At 43.5% G+C, this 25503-nt stretch overlaps 1 protein-coding gene across 15 annotated transcripts in view; it reads right to left on the minus strand.

The window, feature by feature from the left end:
• Nucleotides 1-11083, minus strand: part of FGD5 (FYVE, RhoGEF and PH domain containing 5) — a 150223-nt gene extending 139140 nt beyond the window's left edge. For 5 of the 15 annotated variants that reach the window (XR_010589035.1, XM_042849860.2, XM_005288439.4 and 2 more), the window contains exon 1: nt 10198-10691. Coding sequence is in view for 14 of the 15 variants with exons in the window: in XM_042849860.2 (XP_042705794.1) it covers nt 10198-10210 (13 nt within the window). In the remaining variant the exon portion in view is untranslated. Of the gene's footprint in view, nt 1-10197; nt 10692-10937 lie in introns of those variants that run through there. The other 10 variants (XM_065550885.1, XM_065550884.1, XM_065550880.1 and 7 more) reach the window with 6 other exon arrangements.
• Nucleotides 11084-25503: the final 14420 nt, after the last annotated feature.

Genomic DNA, 25503 nt, shown 5'->3' on the forward strand with positions numbered 1-25503 from the left:
CTAGAATTACATACAAAGCTCCCAAATTTTCGCCAGCTCTATGTGCATCATTTTATGTAAAGCATTTAAGGAGTATTTAGTTATTCTCAAATAATTTTCATATACACAAACTTCAATTGTTTAAAAAATGGTGTGGATTTAGTGATTACCAGAACAGCCCTTCAGTGGCATGACTGGTACCGTCTGTAGCCTTGTTCACAGTAGTTTGCTGGTATGAATTAGCGATCAGTGGCCTAATTTTCCCACTGTGCCAGCCTTTGTTCACTTCAGGATGCTTCCTCTCTCTGTTATAACTGCTCACCACGTTGCTCTTGCCCTTCACAAAGTTTGTAAAATAGTTTGTTTACTTCTTTTTTTTTAATGTACAAATGTTTATTTTTCTTTTCTTTTTAAAAATCATGAAATAAAAGCAAATCTGTCCCAGCACAATGGATCCCTATGAGCCTTTGATGATCAGGGCAATTCCACTTTGGGTATGTTTGTTTCTGCTTCCGTTGGACTCTGAGCCACTTAAGAAGATTCTAACATAACTTATTAAAGGGCAAAAATAACATCACACCATAAGAAATGTGCTTGTTTATAAATAATAAGAATGCATGTTTATTTCAAGTTGTGAATCTTTGTGTTTGGGAGAGAGAGACACCCTGTGCCTAAGGGAAGCTGTTTGGGACCAGATGCTCTTTTAGTCTTCTCCTCCCCTTATTGTTTGAAGCTTCCTAGTTAGCCACTGTGTCTTCCTCTCCTTGACTACCTTCCTCCTGGTGAGCATGAATTCCAACAGGGCTGCATCCCTTTCACAATGCACATTAAATGGCAATCCCTGACCACCAGCTGAGTCATCAGGGAGTGAACGGCAGCTTGTTTACCCATCCTGTAACGGCATCCAAATCACACTGCCATCATCTCAAAGGTCCTTTTAATGATACATAGATTTGCTCATGAGTCCCTTTAGATATCTTTTGTGCTGGAGCTTGAAGACAAGAAAAGAGAAGGAAAGTGTTCTTCAGGGTGCAGCTGTTATCACCTGAAACATTGCAAAATGTCTATTTACTAATATTCTCCAAACCTGGTCATTCGTCAAAATGAATATGGTTTCGTATTTACTGAAGGTTTAAGTAAAGCCATCAGGGACTTGGTGGACTTGGTTTGAACATCTAGTTGAATGCTGATATTTCAAGCAAAGCAGGCACGTTTGTAAATATGTTCTAGGCCAATGGTTCTTGAGCTGTGGTCTGCAGTGCTGCTTTGGCTACAAGGGTGAAGCATCCATGAGTCTTCAAGATGCTGTTAGCAACAGTCCAGGTTGTTGGTAGCTAGGATTCAGTTCAGGAGTCTTTTAGAGTTCCAAAAGGCTTTTTGCATACCACAGAAATTCAAGCACATTTGTGTAGCCTGTTTAGCGGCTCCATCTCTTATGTTGGATGTTTCTTTGGCATAAACTTGACAGAACAAGGAGCAATGGTCTCAAGTTGCAGTGTGGGAGGTTTAGGTTGGATATTAGGAAAAACTTTTTCACTAGGAGGGTGGTGAAGCACTGGAATGGGTTACCTAGGGAGGTGGTGGAATCTCCTTCCTTAGAGGTTTTTAAGGTCTGGCTTGACAAAGCCCTGGCTGGAATGATTTAGTTGGGGATTGGTCCTGCTTTGAGCAGGGGGTTGGACTAGATGACCTCCTGAGGTCCCTTCCAGCCCTGATATTCTAGGATTCTAAATTCAACCATGAGCAAATATTCAGACAACCCAAAACTGGAGAGACAGCTAGCACAGAGGAAGACAGACCAAACTGCATAGTTCATTGATTCACAAAGTTTAAGGCCAGAAGAGACCATTAGAACATCTAGTCTGACCTCCTGTATATCACAGGCCGCTAAATTTTACCCATTTATTCCTGTATTAAGCCCAATAATGTATGTTTGACTAAAGCATGCTTTCCAGAGAGGCATCCAGTCCTGATATGAAGACATCAAGCGATGGAGAATCCACCATGTCCCTTTGTGTTCTGTTCCAGTGGTTAATCACTCTCACTATTCAAAATGGATGCCTGATTTCCAACTTTAATTTGTCTGGCTTCAGCATCCAGCTATTGGTTCTTGTTATGCCTTTTTCCATTAGATTAAATAGCTCTTTAGTACTGAGTAGTTTCTCCCCAGGAAGATACTTATACACTGTAATCAGGTCACCTCTCAACCTCCTTTTTGGTAGATGTCATCATAAGGCATTTTCTCCAATCCTTGAATCGTTTTTGTGGATCTTTTCTGCACTCTCTAATTTTTCAACAGCTTTTTAAAAATGAGGACACCAGAACTGTATTCCAGGATCAGTCTCACCAATGCCATATACAGAGGCAAAATCACCTCCATGATCCTATTCATTACTCCCCTATTTATACATCCAAGGATTTCAGTAGCCCTCTTCCACACAGCAGTGAACTTGGGAGCTCATATTGAGTTGCTTGTCCACTATTAAACTTAAATCCTTTTCAGAGTCATTGCTTACCAAGACACAGTCCGCAATTACGTAGGTACAGCCAGCATTCATCGTTCCTAGATGTATAGCTTTGCACTTGGCTGTATTAAAACTCATTTTGTTTGAATGGGTGTGGCTTACCAAGTGGTTCAGAGCTCTCTGTATGACAGCCCTGTCCTCATCATTATTTACCACTCTGCCAATCTTTGTGTCATCCATACATTTGATCAGCAATGATTTTATATTTTCTGCTGGATGAAAATGTTGAATAGCATCAGGCGCAGTACTGATCCCTGCAGAACCCTACTAGACACATCCCCATTCAATGATGATTTCCCATTGATGACTATTTTGAGATCTGTCAGCGAGCCAGTTCCTAATCCAGTCAATGTGTGCTTTAATGATATTGTATAGTGCTAATTTTTTGATCAGAATGTCAGGTGGTACTGAGTCAAATGCCTTACAAAGGTCTGTTTTATCTACTCAGTTACCTTTATAAACCAAACCTGTAATCTCCTCGAAGAATTAAATCAGGCTTGCGACTTGGGCAGCTTCCACATTAACAAATCCCTTCCCAGAGGGACAGGGAATAAGTAGCACAAATATAAACTGAATGAAGGGGCCAGAATCACCCAAAGCAAACTCATTTTCATCTCATGTAGCCAAACACTGTAATTGCTGTAAGGAATACAGAGGATTCAGGGAAGGAAATGAAGAAACAGTGTGAGGATCAGCCTTCTAGGCAATTCAGAATCTCTGCATGTTCATGTTGCTGAAATATTCTCTCTTATCTCTCAGCACTATTGTTATTATTTATTTATATGACCATAGTACGTAGGACCCCAAGCGTGGAGCAGGTTCCCATTTGTCCTAGGTGCTGTACAAACACAGACCAAAAAGGCAGTCTGTGCCCCAAAGAGCTTACAAGTTAAATCTAAGACAAGAGACAAGAAACACAGACAGATGGGGGTACAAGGAAACAATTATACAATATTCAGTTTGATAGGCGATGGTATGAGTTCACTAGTAGTCTAACTGTAGTCATGGTTTGTGTAGGCATCGTGGAAAAGGACAGTTTGAAGGAGGATAGTGAGGTAGCTTTGATGATGTTTGCAGGGAGCTTCTCCCAAGTGTGAGGGCCAGCATGGGAAAAAGCACAAAGGTGTTTGTTTGAAAATTTAACAAGTGGGCGATGGAGCCTGGCATCAGCGGCCTATCAGAGGAGGGAGTTGACATCTTAATAGTGAATGAGAGATGATAGGTAGGGTGGGATAGGCAATGGAGGGTCTTGAAAATGAAAACAAATAACTCCTGTTTGATGTGTTGGAGAAGGTGGAGCCAGTAGAAGGATGCAAAGAGAGGGCTGACATGGTCAGAGGATTCTTTGCTGGATTCCCACAGTGGAAATCACTCCCCGAACACAGGGTGAAAGAAGTAATGACATGGAATCTTTCCTATATCTCCTCTTTCTACACTATGATGGAGCAATGGAAAACTGGGCCATGCTTTGAATCTGTCACATCATAACATTCTGGACCTGAAGAAAATGTAGAAATACAGATGGGTCCCAAAGCCTAGCTTGGAAAGCTCAGCCTACTCTCCATTAGCATGAAAGGCAGAATGGATGTGTCTTTTCCTACTCTCCAGCTGGCCATAGAACTAATAGGGGTCTCCTAATCACTGGACACATTCTTTCTCTGTTCTGCTCCTTCCCTCTGGAGTTACCAAAACCAGCCAAAATGCTCAACTGCACCACTGTAATTTGCTCCTCAGACCTGTATTTACTGGTGGATTGATCAAGCTCCTCAGTTATGCAGCTGTGATCACAACTGAAGAAAAGGTATCTACCAATAATGGATTGTGTTAAGGGGCTAACAGCATCCCTGGCTTACCTCCATTTGCCTTCAATGGAGCAAAACCAGGAATGAATTTTGGCCCCATGTGCATATGGTAAAGTGATGCTCTCATTCAGAATAATGCTTCCATAGAAAGTGTCATCCTGAATATCTGGGGTGGGGGGAGGGGGACAGACAGCAAACTATTAAAGTTCTAAAATCAGAGTTAGCTTCTCAGCTGGTCAGCCTATTGTCAACCCCCCTCCCCGCTGCCCAATAATGCTGTGTGCTATGTGGTGTATAAAGTAATCAGAGAGCAGAGTCCTAAACTTCATTTATTTCATGTCCACTCTGAAGTGCTGGGTCCAAAATAGCAATTATCATTCTGCAGGATACCCAAACCAGCCAATAAACCAGTGTTTAATAGGCCTTCATAGATAAGCCATTTTACCATCATTCAGAATTTAGATTAATATGTAGCATATGCTGTGGAACCTGCTCCGATACGTTACAGAGATGAAATTAGATGAGCTAGAGTGATTTACAAGGAAAGTGTAAATCCATTGAGGGGACGCCACTTGTGTTATAAACCACTGGAATTGTCATCACCAGGACTCTAGGATGTACGGTAAATAACTCCAAGATGTCATTAACTTCACACCGCTGACTGCAGATCTTTTGTTGTTCTATATTTATGACATATGGGTCCCTCACTGTGTGTTTCAAACCATTTGAAATAAGTGAAAGTGACATAGGATGGGATTTTCAAAAGAACCTAAATGATTTAGCCTAGAGGTAAAATTTTCAGTGGGACTGAGGATCCTAAGTCATTCAACATTTTTATTTTCACTTATTAGAGTCTGTGCTTTAAAGGCCTGTCAGAATTCAGCAGACTTCAATGGGCTTAGATCAGGCCCTATCTGACTGTTTTTAAAATAAGGTCTCCTGAATACCCATTTAAGTGGCAGATCTGAATTTTCAAAAAAAGGCCATAACTCTCTTATGTCATTTTGTCTTTTAACTGGAATGTTAGTACCCAGGATTTCAGAGCAGATACCACTCTGCAAAGATAACATGCCTTCTAATAGTTATTGGACTCTGTTGTTCTGAGATAGGATCAATGGTTTATGACTTTGGAATATCAAATCAATAGGTTCCAACTTTCTCTTACTTTAGAACTTTATTGCCACAATTCATAAATATAATACAGTCATATACCATCTGTGATGAAGTGGGGGATTTTCTTGTTTTTTCCTTGTTTTCCAATGGTTTGCATGCAGTGGGGTTGGGAGTCAGTTTCCCTGGGTGTTACTGGTTTAATGAGGTGAGGGGAGAGGGAGTTTGTTGTTACAGAGGACCGGAGAGGGAACTTGGGACCACAGCCGATGGCCTGGAGAATGGATACCCCAGCGACTGGTGACCTGACGACCCGGAGACTCAGCGCAGGAGTCACAGCCGGTTCTGGCCAATGGGAGGACAATGGGCTGCAGAGTGAGGACCCAGTGACCTAACCAGCCGGTTCCAGCCAGAGGACAGAAGAGAGGAGAGGAGGCCCCAGTTTACAACCCTGTTTACCTGGGGAGAAGACAATGGACAGAGGCGGGGCCTGGAGCCGGTGATCTCAGAGGCCCAGCTGGGAAGTGGGGGGAGGGGCCTCTGGGCTGGAGAGGGGGAGCAGGCAGAGCCCATTGGGATGCAGATCGAGTGGGGTGTGCTGGGCTGAGGGAGGCCAGGCCTGAGGCCCTGAGAGTTTCCTGTGCTGTGTTCAGTTGCTCAATAAACCCTCCTGTTTTACACTGGCTGAGAGTCACTCCGGTCTAGAGAACAGGGTTGCATCAACCCCTTCGGGGGGTGGAGACCCCAGGGGTCCAGAGCGAGTGGACTCCCTGAGGGGGCCCACGGCGAGAGATGGACGTGCTCAGGCTCAGAGAGGTGGAGGGGCCTGACCCCGAGAGAGAGTGGACCCCCGAGAAAGGCTGTCTCACTGAAAGGGGCACCCCCCACGGACCGCACGGGGCCAAGAGTGGGCACGATCTGTGAGTCCGTGACACCATCCTACAGAGAAGCATTACTGGGGAAAGCTACAACCTAAAGTCCACGTGTACCAAATTGAGTGGAAAGCCTGCTTTTAAATGGAAATGATTAATTTGAATACCAAAAGCTCTGGTCCTTAATCATGTATCAAACTTTACTCATGTGAGTGGTATCATTGATTCAATGGGTTGAAAAGTTATGCACCTGCAGATATTTGCAGGATTGGGGGCTTAGACTGGCTATCTAGAAAAAAATATACGTACAACATCCAAATGATCAAAACTTAATATATGCCATTAGTTTAATATCCCAATAACTAAATGGTTCTGGTGTCTCAACGAAAGCTACGGTTTTACAGCTACTTCCTAACAGGAAGCCCTGACTGCAAAAATAGAGAGCTTATACCCTCCTGTCATTTCACATGCTGAGGTCCCATTGAAATCAATAGGAGAGTTTCATGAAAGTCTATGGCAGTAGGATATGACTTCAGTTTAAAGAGCAGGTATGCTGGTAGCTTCCTGCAGATTTCTTAAAGTAGTTTCACATTTATTATATTCGATAAGAATTTTTAAAATGATACCAGGTGGTTTACATTTTTTAACAACTGGAAGTGTTTTGATTTTGTTAATTGCAATTTTCCTTTTGTGTGGCATGATTTCAGCCCCCACGAAGCCACTGAATAATTAGAGGAAGGATGGTCTTGTGGTTAAGGATTGGATTGGATCTGAGGCGAGCTGGTTCCAATTTTTGGAACCTCCATGGACTTCCTCTGTGACCTTGAACAAACCATAAGAATAAGAACATAAGAATGGCCATACTGGGTCAGACCAAAGGTCCATCAAGCCTTGTGGTTAAGGATTGGATTGGATTGGATTGGATCTGAGGCGAGCTGGTTCCAATTTTTGGAACCTCCATGGACTTCCTCTGTGACCTTGAACAAACCATAAGAATAAGAACATAAGAATGGCCATACTGGGTCAGACCAAAGGTCCATCAAGCCCAGTATCCTGTCTACCAACAGTGACCAATGCCAGGTGTCCCAGAGGGAGTGAACCTAACAGGTAATCAAGTGATCTCTCTCCTGCCATCCATCTCCACCATCTGACAAACAGAGGCTAGGGACACCATTCCTTACCCATCCTGGCTAATAGCCATTAATGGACTTAACCACCATGAATTTATCTAGTTCTCTTTTGAGTGACCAAGTCACTTAATCTTGGTCTGCCTCAACTCCCCCATGGGGATAATCATATTTCCTCTCTCCCTTGTCTATGAAGATTGTAAATTCTTTGGAGGCATAGACTATGTCCTAATATGCATAGTACAGTGCCTAGCACCGTGGCACTCTGATCTTGGTTGCGTCCACTAATCGCTGCTGTAATATAAATAATATATTGGAACACATGGACTTGCCTCAATTAATAAGCAAAACTCTCCTCTGAACTCAATGGAGAGTTGCTTCACACTGATGGGTACATTCTTTATGTTGCTGTGGATCAAATAACAATTATTGCTAATAAAACTTATGGTCTTATAAAGTAATAAGCCTGATAGTGCTGACAGTGCACATTGCTCTGAAACTGGGATCAGGCTGGAGTCCCTGCGTATTAAATTGTGTGAAGATGAAGTTTTTAAACCAATGCCAAAAAGCCACTCTTTACCAGATGGCTAAACTTGGAATGAGCTTCTCTGGCACAAAGCAGAAAGGAGTCCAAGCTGGCCAGGGAAGGTTAGGAAAAAAGAATTAAAATGTTACTTTTTGAGTGGGCAAAGAGAATGAAACACCTCCCCGGCCCCCCCCCACCACCATCACACCACCACCTGTCCAGGGAGCCGTTAGTTTGGTTAACACAGATTCACCTTTTCCCAAAACATGTGGGTCTGAAAGTGAGTGTGACTATGGCAGGAAAACCTCTGGGCTCCATGATGCGTCATCTCAAGCAGGGCACTGAATAACCTTCATCATCTGAGGGAATGAAACAAAATGGAAGAGTTGGGGGTTGGGGCAGGGGACCTATTTCTACTCCACCAAACCACTGGATGTGGCACTGTATTTTCAAAAGAGCTCGGCACTAGAGCTGATCGCAATTTTTCATTGACTTCCCCCCGTCCCAGAAACAAAAGGGTCCCTGGGAAATTTTCATGTTGGCCAAAACATTCCTATCGTTCAATGAAAAACAAAACATTTTTTATTTTTAAAAGTTTGTGGTTTAGTATTTTTCCTCCGCCCCCTCTCCCAGTAGGGGGGGAAAAAAGACTAATAGAGGGAAAAACGCAATAACAAAAATTTGTGTTGTCAAAAAATGGGGGAAATTCTGCTTTCTTTTAAGTTGTCTTTCCAAAATGTTCACCATAATCACGTCCCTTCTCGCCAGCTCTACTCAGCACCCAGCACTCAGCTTTGAATGGGAGCTCCCAGGTCCTGAGCACGTCTCAAAATCTGACCTCTTCATTCTAAGAGGAGCTGAGCAATTTTGAAATCTGTCCCCTAACTCTGTGCAAAGAGATTCCTCCTGGTGAAACCCCTGTATAAGGCGTGTGCCATCTACCGGTAAGGGTCTCTTTAGGACCTGGCTTTTTGGAACTCAGGGCAGGAGAATGGAGGGGAGAAATGGCCAGAGATAGACGGTGAAAACTCGTGTGTTACAATAAATGACGGGTCTAAAAATCTTCCTGCTCTGAGGCGCACAGTTCGGGAGCGTCCTTTGCTTGCATCAGGTGCAATCTAGGTGGAAAATCTATGCTTGTGGCAAAGATGCTGTGATCTTACAGGTTAAAAATGTCTCGTTTATTTCACACGCGCTGAGTCCCCCCAGCCCCCGACAGCCAGCACTTCGCCGCTGAGGGAGAAGAGAGAGAAAGGAACGCTCCCCCCCCCCCGTTACTCCAAACCGCAAATCTGTTCACAAAGTCAACCGCAAAATAAACCGCAGTCAGACAGGATCAGCGTAACAAACACCGCAGTAAAGCACCGCTCCTCCCTTCTCCCAGCCCGGCTACGCGCCGAGGAGCAAACGGGGCAAGGCGGGGGAGAAAAGTTGGGCATCTCCAAGTTGCCACCAAATCAGCAAGGCGCTAAAACACCCCTTAGGGCTCCAGCATCGATGTGTCAACTTTCCTGCCTGCCAAAGAGTTTCTCACATCACCCATCCACCCTCCCCTAACCTACAGCGCATTTATCTCTGTGTGTGCCAGGCAGCTCCCTTCTAGTGATTAATACAATCCACCTTCACCACCTACTTTTCTAGTGCTGGAACTAGGGGAGCTGCCGCACCTCCTGGCTTGAAGTGCGTCCCATGCTATCCAGGGTTTACAATTCGGTTCAATGGCTCTCAGCATCCCCACTGTAGGATCTGGTCCGCCACCCCTAGCCCCTGAAGCCCCGCGCACTGTTTTGCAGGTTTCACTGGACCAAGGCACCCTTTATAAACCGCATCTTGACCAGACCAGGACCGTGCCATTATTTCGGAGTGGAAGCCAATGTGTGTCTCCCCGCCACAAGCCCCTTGTCCGTGCTTCTGATTTGCCAGGGAATAAACAAAACCAAGAAGGAAATGGGGGTGAAGGGCAAAAGCAAAGACGAGCGAGAGGGGTGGGGGAAGGCGCAGCTCTCTCCCCCTTGGCTGTCCTGTGGCCATGCTGAGCACAGCCCTGTTACACAAGAGCTGCGCTCAACTTTAGCGAGACAGGGCGGGCGAGGTAATAATCTCTCTTCGGAGCAACTTGTGTTGGCGAGAGGAGACACTGCGCCCGCTCCGCGTGGGTCAGTCCCCCCACCCCGCTCCCCAGGAGCGAGCCCTTTGCCGCCCCAGACCCTCCTCCCCTTCCCAAGCCCCATCAGGCCCCCAGGAGCCGGCACTCACCTGCGTTGCTCATCTCCCCCAACTTTCAGGTCTCCCGCCCTCAGATCATGGTCCTGCACGCCTGGGTCGGTCGCACCTCCTTCCCTCCCGGAGCTGGAGCGGGGTCGGTGTGGGGCTGAGAAGGGAGGGGATAACTAGTCAGCAGTGGATGTGGGGGGCGGGGGGGGTGTCGGCTCAGGAGGCGCGATCCATGCTTAGCCTGGCAAGGCAGACTGGCTGCTGGCAGCTGGTCGGGTCCCGCTCTGATCGCAGCGCACTGGCCAGGGCTCGCCACCGCCTCCTCCTCACAGGCATTTCCCTTCCTTTCCTGCAGAGGAAGCCCTTTGGCTCGCTCAGGGATTGAAAGCTGCAGTGCAACAAGGGGGGAGGGGGGGCACGGATGCCAAACAAACAGATTTAAAGGGACAGCAGCTGTTCTGTCTCCCACCCCCTGTATGTCACACACACAGTTCAGGATCTCGCATACGCTCCAGGAGTGTGAATGCGGCTTGCACAAGCGGGGGTGGGGGAGAAGACAGGGGGATGGAAAGAGAGGCTTCTCCTCCCTGGTAGCGTTTGGAAAAGGAAATCAGGAATGTGGAAGTTTGGGCATAGCGCTAAAAGGCCAGGGAAACCGGCACTCTGGGCCGTTTCCTCCCCAGATCCTGCAGCCGCAGGGTGCGGAGGATTGAACGAGCCTTGCCAAGCACCGGTTGTTACACAGACCAGCCCGGGATGTGCAGAGAGGGCGGCTCACCCACCTCCCCTGGAGCCCAGAACAGAGCATTTCTGCCCAGCTCGGCTGAGGTTCGCTCCCGGTTCCCGCACGGCACGTCCCTGCAGAGAGAACCCAAGGCACTGGAGTGTCTGTATGAAACGATCGGTAGCCACGGGTAGTGTGTGTGGATACGGGGCAAGTGAACGGGAGTGAAAACTAGAAGGAGTTCCTCGCACAAAAGCAGCCCCTTGCCCCGACACAAGGGCAATTTAAAGGAAAGGTTTGCGTGGTCTCCTCCTGTTCTCCCCCTCTTTTTAGCTAGCCCTGCCTTCGTCTCTGTGACCAGCCTTTTCTGCGCAGAAATAACGGGGGAGACAGCAAGTCTCCCTCTTCCTTCCTTCCTTCCCACCAAACGTGTGTCTATGTTCTGGCTCTAAACACGCCGTGACTCCCCAGAGAAGGAATCCGTCTGACCCCCTCCGCTCAATAGTTGTGTGGTTTGCAGTAGACTTTGCTAAATAGAGCCCTGATCCTGCAGTCTTTACTCAGGAGAGTAAGGATTACTCGTGCGAGTGAGTGCTGTCAGCTGGGGTCCGGTGTTCTTATGTGCTATTAGCTTCAGTCCAAAGCTTCAAGACCTTGGCGTGGTTCCCCACTGTCCTCAGGAGTTTCAAAAATAAATCCGTGGGGCTAGAAAATGTCCATTCTACAAAGGTGAGAGATTCCCCCCCCCTCCAATTTGCTAAACTCACTATTATGAATTTATGGGGATAAGAGAGGAAACGCCGGGCTCTTGACCCCCTTGTAAAGGTAGGATCATCATAGGCTGCAACTCCATGAGCCAAGGGGTTTGGTGTGCAGGTAGGTGCCTACTATAGACTATAGCCCCATTCACACCCACAGGTCTCTGCACTGGTGCATCACAGAGCAATCACTTTGGTCCCAAAGATGGCTGGGTCTAACTTGATTTTACTGAGCAGCAGAATATGCAGATGTAAGATTGGAAAGTGAGAAGGTCAGAATACTTGGCCCCCAGGATATCTTACAAGTGACATAAATATTTTATGCACCGAAAGGATTATTTGTGTTTGGTGGTAAAAGACAAGTAGTATTACTAAAGGTGGTTTATCAGTGAGTTGATAGCGTACAGCAGCTTTATTTCATGTAGCATTGTTTCATGTTTATTTTATTGTAAAGCATCTAATAACAAACATCGTTATTATCCGCCAATTTATAATACACAGCTGAAAAGAGAGAGACCAAAGACATTCCAAAGCATTCTTCACTATTGTTTCCTTGTGACTGATATTAAACAGATTTCACTCTAAACTCTAAACAAGTAACAGGGAAGCAAATTCACTAAACTGAGGAGCAAAACAGTTAGGACTAGACTTGTGTTGAGTGCTCTCCGCCACTGTGGATAATCTGGTCCTGCACTGCATTCATCACTATGGTATCTGACCAGATCAGGCCCTAATCCACTTAGTCAAATCAAATCAATCTAAGAAATGTTTCCAGAACCACCAGTTTGTGTGAATCCAAAGTGTCTGATCATCTAGGGCAAAATATGGAACCTGAAAATGAGCAAACTTAATACTTGCTTTTCAAGTAGCACTCAGGTGGGTTACAGAACAGAATGTTTGGCATTTTTGCAAGAAACTAAAAACGTCAGAAAAATCCTAAATATGAACCTACATAAGAAGAAACTGGAAGTGGAAATTAAGGCCAGGGACATGATGGACAGCCAGAGACTGTAGTTATCAGGTATTCAAAGCAGAAATTATTTGAAAAATGTCAATTGAAACACATTTTTGAAGGAAAATGGCTTTTTGATTCAATAGCAATTTTCATGAAAAAAAAATCAACTTTCGTGAAAAAGTGGTTTTTGGTTGGAAAAAAATGGAAAACGAGCACCAAATTTCTTTGGGTTTTCAGTGACTGAAACTTTTTGCTGAAAACAAGCAAGAAAGTGTTCTTCTCAAAATGTTTCATGGGAAAAATAATTGGTTCCTGATCAGCTCTTTAAAAAAAAGTTTCTTACTATTGAGCAATGTCAACCAACTCATTTGCAGCAGTTTTACTCTGAATCAAGATGAATTCATGTCATTAGCTTGGTTATCAGATTTCATTTGGCATGTTTTTAATAAATTTAGGAGCTGTGCTCATTATTATTTTTCCAGTATTCGTGCAAAGGGAGCTTGTTCAAAGGGAAACAGGCAGTTTCTACATATTGTAACACATGAATGGAGATTTTCTTATCCTGTTTTTATAGGAGATGTCCACTGAAGCAAGCTTGGGTGTGGTTATACTGTGCGTAACTAATTCTGAGCAGCAAAGGTTCTAACTTGAGCTAGACAGATAATGGAAAAAATATTTGACAGATATTTTATATGAACAATATTGGAAAGTTAATAGAACGATTGGTGTCACAAATATTAGACCACCAGGTCTCATAGAAGCTTCTCCAACAAAGCTTGTCCAAAGTTCTCTTCACCCATAATGATTTACAGTTTTCTACAGGGTAAAGAGAAGCCAGGAAAATTCACAGATTTATGTCCCAAATCTCAACAGCCTTTTCATGGACAGTGTGATTTGAACTGTCCCCCTCTTCTCTGTTTGTGGAACCAGAGTGGATATTTCTCACATACATATGAGTCTCTTCAATTGGTTTTAACTCTGCAGTTGGTTTAAGAGGGCCAGCAAATATGCCCTCCAGTCACAAAGCCCTGTTTTTTAGAATTTGAAAGGATCCTGTCCAGGTTAAAAGTGACTACAGTTGTTGTTGTTGTTTTTTTCGGGGGTGGGGGAGGATGTGATTAATTTATTACTTTTCATAAACAATAATGACATACAAAAAGATAAATGACTTACAGCTTGTCTATGTTACAAGGTACCACACATTTCTCAGGATATCCAATAAAGTTATGCAATTACACAACTTTCCAACTTGTCAAAACTGTAAGATCGGATAATACAAAATCAGGCAATTTTGCAGAGCCACAGCATGTTAGGGTGAGGGTAACAACAACAACAATAAAAGACATATACAAATAGGCACCAAAAGGAAGTAGGGGACTAGAAAGGTGGGAAGAGGGAAAAGGAGAGAGGTCAGGTGGAGTGGAAGTTTGGCTTTGTTTGAACTACCTCCGCATTCTTTATTCAAATGTATCAAGAAACAGCGTCCAAATTTCTTTGAATTACATAATTGCTCTCTACATTGATAAGCTGTTCTTTCTTCCGCTGAGAATGCAGACAGGTCTGAATACTGCTGCTCTATTCTGGGCATAAGCGAACCCCTCTATTTTTGTAAAATCTTGCATTAGGGCATCATTGGGGCCCTCAAGCACCAAAGTCTTTGTGGTGGGGCAAACCCGGTGTAGTAGGTACATAACCTAGAATAGTATCAGGGGGTAGCCGTGTTAGTCTGTATCTACAAAAACAACAAGGAGTCTGGTGGCACCTTAAAGACTAACAGATTTATTTGGGCATAAGCTTTCGTGAGTAAAAACCTCACTTCTTCGGATGCATCCGAAGAAGTGAGGTTTTTACTCACGAAAGCTTATGCCCAAATAAATCTGTTAGTCTTTAAGGTGCCACCAGTCTCCTTGTTGTTTTTATAACCTAGAATATCATTTTCAGCTGAGGTTTGATTGCTGACCATAGATGACTCGTGCCTCCCTATATTCGGGGGGCCCAATCTAAAGGGGAGGACACATGACTGCCCCACATGTCTCCTTTGCCCAGCGACCCCCTGTCCTGTGCCCAGCCTGGGGCTGCTGCACTCTCCCCACCCAATGTTACCAGCCGGGGGGAGGGAGGGCTCTGTCCTTCTCCCCCTGTGCCTCAGCCCCGGCATGCTCGGCCGCTCTCCCTGGCAGCCGGGCCTGGGGAGGGAGTGGAACGGAGCCACTTCTCATGCAGCTGAAGGCCGCCGCTCCAGGTCGCTGCTCTGTTCAGCACAGCATCTGCCTGAGACAGCCTGGCTGGGGAGATGGTAGGGGTTGCCTGCTCCATGCCAGGTCCTGGCTGCTGGGGACAGGGGATGAGTGAGCTAGAAATGTGCCAGGGGGAGAGTGGACTCCGGCTTGCAGTGTCCCCATCCCCAGCAGCTGAGTGAAGGCAGGGGGTGGCCGCCCCTGCCACCTTCCCAGCCTGGCTCTCTCAGGCAGCTGCCCTGCTGCACAGAGCATCAACCCAGAGCAGCCAGCGGGAGATGTGACTAGTTCCACTCCTTCTACTCCCTGCTGACAGGGACGGGCCGAGGGTGCCGGGGAGCAGGTGCAGCGGGAGAAGGACAGAGCCCCTCTCCCTCCAACTACACTGGCAGGCCGAGCAGCAACCTGGGGGGCACTTGACCCCACATTTCTCCCCCCCCACGCATTGCCTATGGCTGCGGCCAAGCACTACTTTCAGCCCTGTGTCCACCTCTTTCCACAGCTGTCTGACTGTTGGACAGTAGCCACAGCATATGCATCAGGGTTCCTTTTTCTTTACTGCAGCGCCAACAACCAGCAGAGCACGAGGCCCCTGTCTCGCACAACCTCTATAGCGTCCACTACATTTTGAATAGAATCTTTTGCTGTATTAGGTGTAGTCTGAGATCTGCAGAAGTGTTTTTAACATTCCATAATATGCTCTGCCACTGGAGTTCTTTTAAGGGCTTCCCACATTTTCACAAAGAACTCCAGACTAATGGAGTTGCTCTTTCTCAGTAAAGTATACATAGTGGACACGGGCCTGGGGAATTTATGAAGCATTTACAAATTTTCCTCTGGCAATCCTGGGGCATCTGGACCAAACTGATAACGTTAGCAAGTGTTTTAGTTGTAAGTACTGCCACTCCACTGAGGGTGGAAGGTCATATCATTGCTTTAAAGCAGTGGTTCTCAACCTGTGGGCCACGTTCGGTGGCCCCATCAGCACACAGTTGCAGCCCATATGACATCCTCAGGGCCATACAGGTATTGTATCTATTGTGTGGATGTGGCCCACATAACACACAGAGAGCTGCATATGCGGCCCGCAATGGTAAATAGGTTGAGAACCACTGCTTTAGTGTTAGAAAAGACACAAAGCCCTTATCGCTGACTAACTGGGAAATCCATATGATGCTGTTGCTCAGTCAGTTCTTCCAAATCAGGCTGTTTCCCAATTTGCACGTCTGGGTTACTCCAGTTAGGTGCTTTTTTCATGATGGTGAGAATGAAACTGCTACCTCGTAGCTAGGATAGCCCAGACACTTTGTGCAGCCATCACTGTAGGCATCTTCTTTTTGTCTGATGGAGAAAAATAGGAACCAAGCAGACCCACAGGGAGAACTGGATGCATTAATACCTATTCAATTTCCACCCATGTGGGAATAAGGGTGTTAGTATGCTGGAACCAATTTGACATTTGAGACATGATAAAAGCATAATAGTAATTTTGGAAGTCCCTTGACTATAGGGAGCAGGTGTTTTTTAAGTGACAGTTGTGGACATTGACCAGAGCCCCACAGAAAGGCTCTTATCATGTTACATTTTCTAAATTAAGACAGAAGGATATTATATATATGTATTTGTATATACATACCACCTATTTGTATCACTAGTTATTTGAGAGAGTACAGGATCTGAGTTTATCTTCACTAATTTATTAATGTTTCTTGGTACTTTTATACCTAGGAACTTATTTGCGTCAGTTTGCCTATGGAAATTCCATTAAGAAGAAGCCCCATTATATGACAACAGGGAGATTTCCAATGGTTCCAATTTTTTCCAATGTATTTTGTAACCAGGTATTGCTCTGAATTTTTGAATTAGCGATAGGAGAGTTGGAATAGTGGCTTCTGGTTTGCGAATACACAAAAGGGTGTCTGCACACAACATCAGTTCATACTCCATGGAACTAAGTTGAATGCCTCAGATATCTGGATGAGTCTGTATAGCTATTGCCGGGGCTCTAGAGCCAAAACAAAAAGTGATGGAGACAACAGTTATCCTTGTCTGGTGCCCAGAAGAGGCTGGAGATATCCCAGGTCACATTGTTGATTGTAATGCAAAAGGATAAGTGAGAATATAACAGTTGGATCAGGAGCTAAATATGAGTCAAAATCCAAATTCTTGTAGGGTATGAAACATATACCTCCAGCCCACTCTATCAAGCGCCTTTTCTGTCTCTAAGGCTAATATGACTTATGGTTCAGGGTCATCATATTTCACTGATAAAATGTCAATAAGTTGCCATTTGATGAGAATTGATATGCATGTTCCCAAAGTTATACAGTATAAGCTTGGAGCACCAGAGATAACCTAAATCTGTAAGTAAGTTAGTAACAATAACTGGATAACTTCATCAGTGCAGATGGGGAAAACATAACAACTGGGAAGGAAACTTGGTATAAAACAGAACAGGTACTCAAGCGATTTAGAAAACATTCTGCATCTTGTGGCTTTTGGACCAGATGCACTTCCTCACCTGGAAACCGTATACAATATCTGAGCCCTTGCTGCTTGGCAAGTTTCCTTGACCATTTAAAGGCTGATCTCTGTTTAACCACATCTTTTGCAAAGTCTTGAAAAATCATTATCTTATTTTGTGGCATCCCCAAAACATTATTGCATTTTTTTGTCTTTTACGGTAAATCTTAAAAATTTGACAATCAGTGCACAAGGTTTGGCATTTGAGGCTGGGTTAGGAGCCAGGGATTTAGGAGCTCTCTCTAAATCAAATTTAAAATCATTTGGCAGACTAAGCACTTCTGAAAGGAGCTGGTGAACTAATTGTAGGGGGTTGCCTTTCTTTGTTCCTTCATGTACTCCTATAATTCTCAAATTATCGTGGTGAGACCTTCCCTCAAGGTCTGCTACTTTAGATTTAAGAGAAGCTAAGTTTGTGAGGCTTCTCTGTGACGAGACAGAGAGCCCTTGTACCTGATCTTCCCCCCCATTATATTCTCCCTTCTGCTTCATTCACCCATCTGTCAGTGCTTGCAGAGAGGAGTTAATCAAGGTAACAGTCAGTTGTCTTGTGGCCTTGATATCTACTGTGTCTGCAGCAACTTTCTCCAGCATGGCACGATGCCCGCAGCAGCTGGCCATCTTGCTCAGGGGGTGGATGGTCTCTGTTCTCCTTGTTTTTTGGCAACTTGTAGAGCTCCCACTAGACAAACCTTTGCCTGCTGATATTCCAGAGATTTGGGGATACCTGTTCCTTTATTGCGGGGGGGATTGGTCAGGGCCCTGGACTCTGGATGAAAATGGATATTAGCAGATGTCTCAGGAGCTCACATCTGTTCTGCTATTCCGTACAGCACCCCTTGGAAACCAGTAAGAATCAACACATTAATTTCAAGCTTCTTGGGGGCTAATTCTAAATAACTGTGAGAGAAGAAATAATTTTAAAAGTTACAAAAATATATGTTGTTCTTTAATATAAGAAAAGATTAACATATAGTCCAGATTGCTTCAAACAATAGGTGTGTTTGCCTGTTTTTGCAAGAGTAAAGTGCAGAATATGAGACTTATAATACAAAGCCAGGTTCCATCTCACTAATATGTCAGTTTCTCTCATACATTTTCATTTAACTTACATTAAGAGGGAAGATGCTGTGTGACGATTATAAAGTAAAATGGAAAGAGCTGCTTTCTTCTAATGCTGAACAAGGAACTTCTCTCTTCCTCTCTTTCTTGCTTTCGACAGAAAACAGTCTTTCCTCTTTTAAAAGCAATAGGTCTGGTACTTTGATGCCCTCACCCCATGGTTGTTATTTTACACCAGTGAAAAGTGGGTGTAAAATGCTACTGGATCAGAATGGTAGTAGTTTACACTCGCTTTGCACCGATGTAAATGACTACGAAAGATGCAAGGCAAAGGTGAATCAGGCTCAGTGGTCTAAGACTGATTCAGAGGAGCACTTAAGCAAGTCCTTAAATCTCTCTGCAGTCAAGCATGTGCTTAAATTGCGTTAAATCCTGTGGGACTCAGTTCCAGAAGGTGCTCAGCACTTTGACCCCAATCCAGCAAAGCACTTAAACATATGCTTAACTTTAATACAATATGACTCTTGCCATCCTTAAATTGGCATGTGCCTTAGAGCTTTGCTGAACATAGGCCTTATTTAACAGCGCCTTTGAGAGCTGATCCTGGGAGATGTTGAGTGCTTTGAACAAGGTGCTGAATGTCCTCAACTTTCATGCACTACAGTGAGAGCTCTAGGACCCTGGACATCTCACAAAAAGCACTCAGAACCTCATAGACTGGGCTCTTGGGTAGCAATCAATACAATCGTTTTTGAACTTGGATCCCTGTTGGTTCATATTGGGTTAAAATTGCCATTAATTGGTAATGCCGTATTTACTAATTTACCAAAGAATTTATTTTTGATCAGTTCAATCTAATTCTTGAATCCGAGAACTCAATTCAAGGGGAAATTAGACTACAATTCAGGAAGGGAAAAAATACTCCATGTAGCGGTTTCCACCTTAAAAGATCTGAAACTGTTACAGCAAGCAAAAGGCCCACAATCTTTTTATTGTCAGTTTAAAAGATAATCTAGGGTATAATTACCTATACCAAAGACAATGAAAAGATTTAAGAGCTTTATAGCTAAATGCAAATAAGAACCATAAAACTGCTTACATTTGTCTCTGTGTTTATTTATTTTTTTGGCCTCACACCAACAAGCAAATGCAGAAGAGTAGAAGAGAATTAACTGGATTAGCCTTTACTGTTAAAAATAAAAGGATTGTAATGTGAACATGTTCAAGGAACAATGGTGGGTCAAAACAAGCTTTTAAAACCACCAAAAACCTTTTCTTTACTTCCCCCCCTTAAATTACAATGAAAAGAGATGGTGTGTGTGTGTGTGTGTGTGTGTGTGAGAGAGAGAGAGAGAGAGAGAGAAAAGTAGTAGTAGGAGTAGTAAACATTCCCTTGCAAGATTTGCAATCCAACCATTCCGGCCTTGTGTTAGTGGATGAGTACCTGAGTGAAATTGACTAGAAACAAAAGTGAAACTGACTAATCTATTTTCATTGCCCAAACCAAAGAAATGCAAAAGGTAAACAAATGAAGTAACAGTGAAAACTAAATGAGATTTTTATAATTACTTTTGGTTTAATAATCTAAAATTCTATTAAACTACTCTGTAATCTAAGTGTCCTTTTGGTAAGTCTGACTAGCTTTAAATGTATTAAATCAATGTTTTAGGCTCACAGGCCTCAAACCAGCCAAGCAGTTGAGCACATACTTAACTTTAAACATGTGAGCAGTCCTATTTACTTCAGCAAGGTTACTCACATGCTGAAGTACTCTGTTGGATCAGGAATCTATAGCAATGTGGAGTTCATTTATTTTCTACCATTGTCACATTATCATAGACTACCACTGTTCTTGCCATTTTAATGAAGTTCCAAGACCTTCATCCATCATACTACACTAACTATGCATCCTAATTGCTATTTTTTAAGCTTCTCTGTACTATTACAGACGGGGTTACTTAGGACGAGGTCTACTTCATTATAAGCAGCCTCACACGGGCATTTTTCATAGTCTTTCACCCTGATGCTTGCACTTCATTAAAGAAAATAAGAATGGCCCTACTGGGTCAGACCAAAGGTCCATCAAGGCAGTATCCTGTCTTTCAACAGTGGCCAGTGCCAGGTGCCCCAGAGGGAATGAACAGAACAGATAATCATCAAGTGATCCATCCCGTTGCTCATTCCCAGCTTCTTGGCAAACAGAAGCTAGGGACACCATTCCTGCCCATCCTGGCTAATAGCCATTAATGGACCTATCCTCCATGAATTTATCTAGTTCTTTTTTGAACCCTGTTATGGTCTTGGCCTTCACAACATCCTCTGGCAAGGAGTTCCACAGGTTGACTGAACGTTGTGTGAAGAAATACTTCCTTTTATTTGTTTTAAACCTGCTGCCTATTAATTTCATTTGGTGATCCCTAGTTTTTGTGTTATGACAATTAGTAAACAACTCTTCCTTATCTACTTTCTCTATACCAGTCATGATTTTATAGACCTCAATCATATCTCCCCTTAGCCATCTCTTTTCCAACCTGAAAAGTCCCAGTCTTATTAATCTCTCCTCATACGGAAGCCATTCCATACCCCTAATCATTTTTGTTGCCCTTTTCTGAACCTTTTCCAATTCCAATTTATCTTTTTTTTTTTGAGATGGGGATACATCCAATAGCATCCCTTCCACTGTTAGGGTGTAAACAGCCACAGAAAAGGCCAAAATAAACTCAGTGGCAGCTGCACTAAGAATACAGTAAGTTCTCCAAAGACACCACTGAATGTCCTACTTCCTTCTGGGTGTAATTTAAGAAACTAACATTGTTCTATAAATCTCTGCATGGATCAAGTCTTGGCTGCCTGCGAAACTTTCTCTTAAGTGCAGTCATGCATCATACTACTTGAGATCATCTGGGGGCACTCTTATTAACAATCCATCAACTGGAAAATCTAGGCATTGGGCGTAATCAGTGGGAGGAGCTCTTGACTTTGAAATTTACTCCATCAGTGTCCTGACAAGCCTGAGTCTGTTGATCTTTAGGGTACATTGTAAGGTGCATTTAATCTTTCAGGTTTTTACTTAAAGGGGTAATTGGGTTATATAAATGGGTTAATTTGTGAGGTGAATCCATTAGTCTGGTATCGATCAATTTATTTAATATTGCACTTTGATATTTTAATTGTTCAGGGATAACTGATGGATGCATTTCATAAATTCAAAATAAGCTGAATAAATGTCAATGGAGCTGATTGGAACATTTTTTGATGAAACTTTTTTTGTCAAAGCCAAAACGTTTTGCAGATACATAGCCATTTCAGTGGGATGGTTTCTGAAGTCCATGAGAAAAAGAGAGAGACCCAAATCAAAACCCTGATCTCTGCAATCCAAAAACATACATTTCAATGCAATTCCAATTTGGGAAATCTTTTGAAAGGTTTTGTTTTCATTCCAATGCAAAATTAAAACCTTGAAAACTGCTGCAAAATGGAATTGTTGTTTTCTGGCCAGCTCTGAATGGCATTCATACATCACTGGGCGAATGTGATCACACCTTTTATGGAACCACGTGACTCAGATTTGATTTTATTGGTAGAATATATCATATAAAGTACCAGTGGGAGACATGGATGTTAATGGCACCTCCTAGAGGTGCTGCTGTAGTATTCAAACTGTAATAAATGAGAGTTTAAACTTGTATCAACCTTTGTGATGAATCTGACTCTAGCGTGTTAATTCACTCACAGCTGATTTTTTTAAACAGAAGAATAATGCGGGGTTCAGAAACAGTTTAAAGAACTCTTTTCCCAAAAGAGTGATAATCCAAAAGCCTGTTGCTATTCGCTGTACAAGTCAGTATGTCATCTCTTAAAAAGAGGCGGTTAGAAAACATTCAGGTGTGTTCTCCATCTTGCACATTCCTAAATAGCTTATAATACATGAATCACAGGGTCCTATAGGCACCTACTGAATGTAAAACTTGACACACTTCCTCATTTTCCCATCCACCATACAGATCACCAAGAAGACTAAATATTGCATATATCAGCTCATGATATTAGTGTAGTTCATCAGCTTACGGAGTAAAACTACATCCGTGGAGCCTGAAGAAGGCTCTCTGGGAATATCTGGCATGGCTTCCCTATGGAGACATCCTGCTACAGAATCTGCAAAAAGAAAAACCTTTTGATCAAAGGGAGGTTGCTGTGAGAACCCTTCCCCTGCACCCAACCCTTTGTCTGTCTTGTCTACTTAATGGTAAATTCTTCGAGGAAAGGTCTGCTTCATATTCTATGTCTGTATGGGGCCCTGATCTCAGATGGAGTCCCTAGGCACTACTACAAGACAAATAAACAATAACTTGCATCTGAATGACTGGAAATAAAACATATGTTAAAAGTTTGGGTGACTTTGACCAGCTGCATATAGTAATTCCCCTGAGGCCACAACAGCTGGTGACTTTGTGTTTCAGGACATATCTTTGTTTTTATGACAATGCTAGAGACAGTTGTAAGCTGATGTCATTGCTGCATGATGACAACTTCCGTGAGTTCCTGGTATTTTGTCTGCCCTGCAATGTTTGATGTGTCATCTTTCCCTCATTTCCTATCCCTTGTTTCTTCTTGTTCTTGGCTTTGGTTCCTTTTCCCTAAATTTTCTCCCAACATAAAGCAGTGGACAAATGAAAAACAGTTTTGTGTGGAGTGATTAATATGGCTTGATACTGACATTACCTTTGTATTTTTTCTTATTTCACTGCAGTTGCTACTGTTCCTTTTTTGTTATCATATGAATTGGGGTGGGGGGAGGAAAGGATGTAAACCTCTCCAGCCCTCTTCCCTACTCCACAAAAGTCTTTCTTTTCATGAGAGGCTCAAAACCAGAATAGAAGGGAGTGCTGTAAATCAGGACTGAGCAGCATTGGCAGAGTTTCATGGGGATCCAGGAGACCATTAGCAAGGGATGCTCAGTATTAAGATTTGAGGAGTGTTGGGAGGAATGCACATGTGACCTAGGATTGAAATACCAGGTGGGACGTTGCAGTTCAGGACTGAGGTTCATTAGCAGAACTTTGTTTGTGTGTAGGTAGAGTTAAGGCTCGCAGGACACTTAGGACACTTAGGGTACATCTACACTACAGGGGGGAGTCGATTTAAGATACGCAAATTCAGCTACGTGAATAGCGTAGCTGAATTCGACGTATTGCAGCCGACTTACCCCGCTGTGAGGACGGCGGCAAAATCGACTTCTGCGGCTTTCTGTCGACGGCGCTTACTCCCACCTCCGCTGGTGGAGTAAGAGCATCGATTCGGGGATCGATTGTCGCGTCCCAACGGGACGCGATAAATCGATCCCCGAGAGGTCGATTTCTACCCGCCGATTCAGGCGGGTAGTGTAGACCTAGCCTTAGTTACACTTGGCCTGACCTAAATCAGAGTGATTGATCCCTTACTTTACTGGAAAGAACAAATTAATGCAAATACCTGCCAAAGAATCATTCTAAGTCACTTGGTTGGTGAGCTGAGATCGTTGACTTTCTGCAGTGCAGAATGCCACAGACTATTTAGAAAGACAGTCTTGAGTTACCGCTGTGTTTTATCAGATATTCTGGGCTTGTTTTTGCTGACGGTAACAGGGTTAGTTCCTCAGCTCAGTGAAATTCTTCTCAATGCATTCTTGAATGCAAAATTCATCTTTTTTCCCCTGTGAGTCAACAAGCTTTTCATTATAGACAGCTTACTCAATGCCTTTGCTCTGTTTTATACTCTTCTCCTTCTACCCAAGACGAGAGCTAGGAGTTCAACAGACAAATAAGTCACATTCTCAGCCTTGAAAAATTATCATTCTACACAAAGACAAGAAAAGACAAGTGAAGACATACAGAAAGGAAGTGGGTAGGGAGAGAGGAAGAAGAGGGTTACAATGACAAGATGAATTTTCTTTGGTGATTCCACACGCAACTTGGCAGTTAGTTATTTTGATGTGTTGTAGGCTTTTTAAATTCTTTTGTAAATAGAATGATGATGACCAGTTACTCATGAATAACAATGAAAACATGCCATTATGTGCAAAAGGGAGTTTGTTGTGAACAGTGTGGGTATACCTGCAATGCAATTAAACAACTGAGGCTAGCCCATGTCAGCCAACTTTGGGCTGCAGGGCTGTAAAATTGTGGTGTAAATGTTTGGGTTTGGACTGGAGCCTGAGCTCTGGTACCTTCCCCCCATGTGGATCCCTGAGCTTGGGTTCCAGCCTGAGCCCGAATGTCTACGCTGCAATTAAACAGCCTCTTCGCCTGAGCCCTGCGAGCCCAAATCAGCTGATTTGGGTCAACCACAGTTGTTTAATTGCTATATAGACATACCCTAGGAGGCCAAGAGATTTCGAAGGAAGTTTGAAATATAAAGACAATTAGTGCTTCAGGGAAGCCTAGAAGGACACAAGCATAAGTTCTCAGAAAACTGGTTTTCTCCCTTTTGAATTTCCTAGCACACTTCCACGTTGGCAAAGAGTACTCGCCATGCACAAAAGGGCTGACAGCTGAGTCACCAGACATGTCCTTGACTGTACCTGCACTTACTAAAGCAACTGATGAGTTGCAAACACGGTAATTGGGTAAGATTGGGTTCTTTTCTCCAAAACTCAGCAATGGGTGAGCATATCTGGGCATAATGCTTTACATTATCCAAAAGTAGCAAGTTCGGTTTAAAAAGTCTTCATATGTATATCGTACATAATCTGCAATATCCCAAATTAGGGTTAATACATTTAACAGTATAATTTGAATATTAGGATTCAAATACTCAGGTACATCACTCCTGGGAAGTTATACTAGGAACAACTTGCAAAAAATAGAGTATTTGAAACCGTTATGTGGTTTCATTCCATTTTAACATTCAAGTTCTCGGTTCTACACTCCACTCTCAGGATCTTTGGCACCTTATTTAAAAAAAATGACAACAATATTTTGCACTAATGGTACAAAACATGGCAACGTCAAATAAGATGACTTCAGTGTTTTGCATTATTACTCTAGATTGTGGCAGGTTTTTTTTTAACATAAGGGATTTTATTAAGGGCCAGATTGTGGTCTGTTTTAT

Source organism: Chrysemys picta, chromosome 7, assembly GCF_011386835.1.
Source record: "Chrysemys picta bellii isolate R12L10 chromosome 7, ASM1138683v2, whole genome shotgun sequence".
Classification (NCBI taxonomy): domain Eukaryota; kingdom Metazoa; phylum Chordata; order Testudines; family Emydidae; genus Chrysemys; species Chrysemys picta.